The following is a 2,247-nucleotide window of genomic DNA, read 5'->3' on the forward strand; positions in this document are numbered from 1 at the left end:
AATGTATTTATTTTGATTTTCTAATTGTATTTTGGTTGATTTTCTTAATGATTACATATAAATCAAATCGCTGCAAACCTTCATATATGGAGTCTTTAAAAAAATACGCACCTTTGTGAAAAAAATACTAAAATAAAAACTGTGCACATTCAGAGAGATAAATTCCTTCATTATTTATCCTGTTCCAGGATTATGGAAATTGTACTTAGCAATCCATAGTGCAAGTGTGCAGAGGTACCCCTGAGCAGGTGGTGGCTTTCCAATGGTCTACAGCAGATCTGAGTCACAAGGTAGAGAACTCAGCTGGCTCCCTGGTCTGCTGTAACTTCTATGGTACTCACCAGCTGTCACATCCATAGGGTTGGTGTAGGATTTAGGGCTGGAAATGGCAGAATTAGCTTTTCTACTTCCAGGATCATGTCGGTAATTGTCGTTCTGTATGCTGTAGCCAACTTGGTTAGGGTTGCGGTCATCCTGGGTATATCTGCTCTGGATACTGTAGACCTGGCTGGGGTCCCCATTTTTATTAGACATCTGTTTTTTGCTATAGTACATGGAAGCTGTGGGTTTTCCCTTCTTTTTGATGCACTTCTGGCAAGGTGGCACAAAGCAGAGCATAAGTGAGAATCCTGCTATTATCTCCATGCAGCTGCCTATGTACCCCAACACCAAGCCGTAGCCTACGGAAATGTTTGGTGCTTTACTTACTATGTCAGTGTTCAGCCAATTATACATTATATAGTTGTACCATGAGATAGGAATCAGAGAGAGCAATCCTGAGATGAAAATGACAACGCCACCAAAAGCTGATATAAGGAAATGTGGTATGTCCTCCCAGCAGCGCACACCCCAAGATGCCAATGCAATACCAATCCCTGTGACAATTAGGGAGGTGATCATCATTCCCCTGGCAACTTGCACCACTTGTAAACTGAAGTAGTTACTGTTGGACATTCCACACTGTATGTTCTGATTTAAGGTTGATACTTGGCAGATGTCCCAAATGCCTTGGGTGTACTGGACGTCGGAGGCAAGATTGGGCAGGTTGCCCAGCGTGATCCAATTGGGTGCTACAGTAGCAGTGAGGGTAAGCACTAACCCACAAGGGGCCAGCACCATGCCAACAATCATTGCTGCAGGGGTCCTCATTTTGCTCTTTCAGATCTATGAAGATATAGCCCTTCAGATCTATGAATATATTGTCCTTAAGGTCTTTGATGACTATATAACCCTTAAGGTCAATTAATATTCAAGTCTTTAAATATGTGATCCTTTAGATCTATGAATGTATGGTCCTTCAGATCTATAAATAAATTATCCTTCTGGTCTATGAATATCTGAACCTTCGGATCTATGAATACATGGTCCTTTAGGTCTATGAATATTTAGGTCTATGAATTATTGATCCCTCCAATCTATGAATATATCGCCCTTCAAATCGGTGAATATATGGTCCTTCAGATTTATAAATATATTATCCTTCAGGTCTATGAATATATGAAGCTTTGGATCAATTAATATATGGTCCTTTAAGTCTATGAATATTCAGGACTATGAATAAGGGATCCTGTCTATCTTTGAATATATGGTCTTTCAGATCTATGAATATATAATCCTTCAGATCTGTGAATATATGGTCCTTCCGATTTATGAATGATCCTTCAGATCTATGAATATTTGATCCTTATGTTCAATGAATATTCAAGTCTTTGAATATAGGATCCTTCTGATCTATGAATATATGGTCCTTCAGATTTCTGAATATATGATCCTTCAGATCTGTGAATATATGATATATGGTCCTTCCGATTTATGAATATATGATCCTTCAGATCTATGAATATTTGATCCTTATGTTCAATTAATATTCAAGTCTTTGAATATGTGATCCTTTAGATCTATGAATATATGGTCCTTCTGATCTATGAATATATGGTCCTTCAGATTTCTGAATATATGATCCTTCAGATCTATGAATATACTGTACTTCAAGTCATGAATATATGGTCCTTGAAGTCTCTCAATATTCAGGTCTACAAATAAAATATCCTTTGTATCTATGAATAGATGAGCATTTAGCTCTATGAATAAATGATCCCTCTGATCTATGTATATATGGTCCTTCGATCTGTGGTATATGATCTTTCCAATCTAAGATATCAGTAGCCTGGAACTTTTCCAACTCCCAGGCAGTGGATGCCAGTGCAGGTACTTAGATCTTCTACAGCCTTTGTATAATGCTTTCAG

The 2,247-nt window shown here is 38.0% G+C and overlaps 1 protein-coding gene across 1 annotated transcript; it reads right to left on the bottom strand.

Moving 5' to 3' along the window:
• Positions 1-256: 256 nt before the first annotated feature.
• Positions 257-1,517, bottom strand: CLDN23 (claudin 23). Its single transcript, XM_082274373.1, has one exon. The coding sequence runs from the start codon at positions 1,147-1,149 to the stop codon at positions 268-270; it is 882 nt and encodes a 293-aa protein (XP_082130499.1). The 5' UTR covers positions 1,150-1,517; the 3' UTR covers positions 257-267.
• Between the last annotated feature and the right edge of the window lie 730 nt (positions 1,518-2,247).

The sequence above is a fragment of the Pelophylax lessonae genome, assembly GCF_965119305.1.
Source record: "Pelophylax lessonae genome assembly, chromosome: 1".
In the NCBI taxonomy this organism is placed as follows: Eukaryota; Metazoa; Chordata; class Amphibia; order Anura; family Ranidae; genus Pelophylax; species Pelophylax lessonae.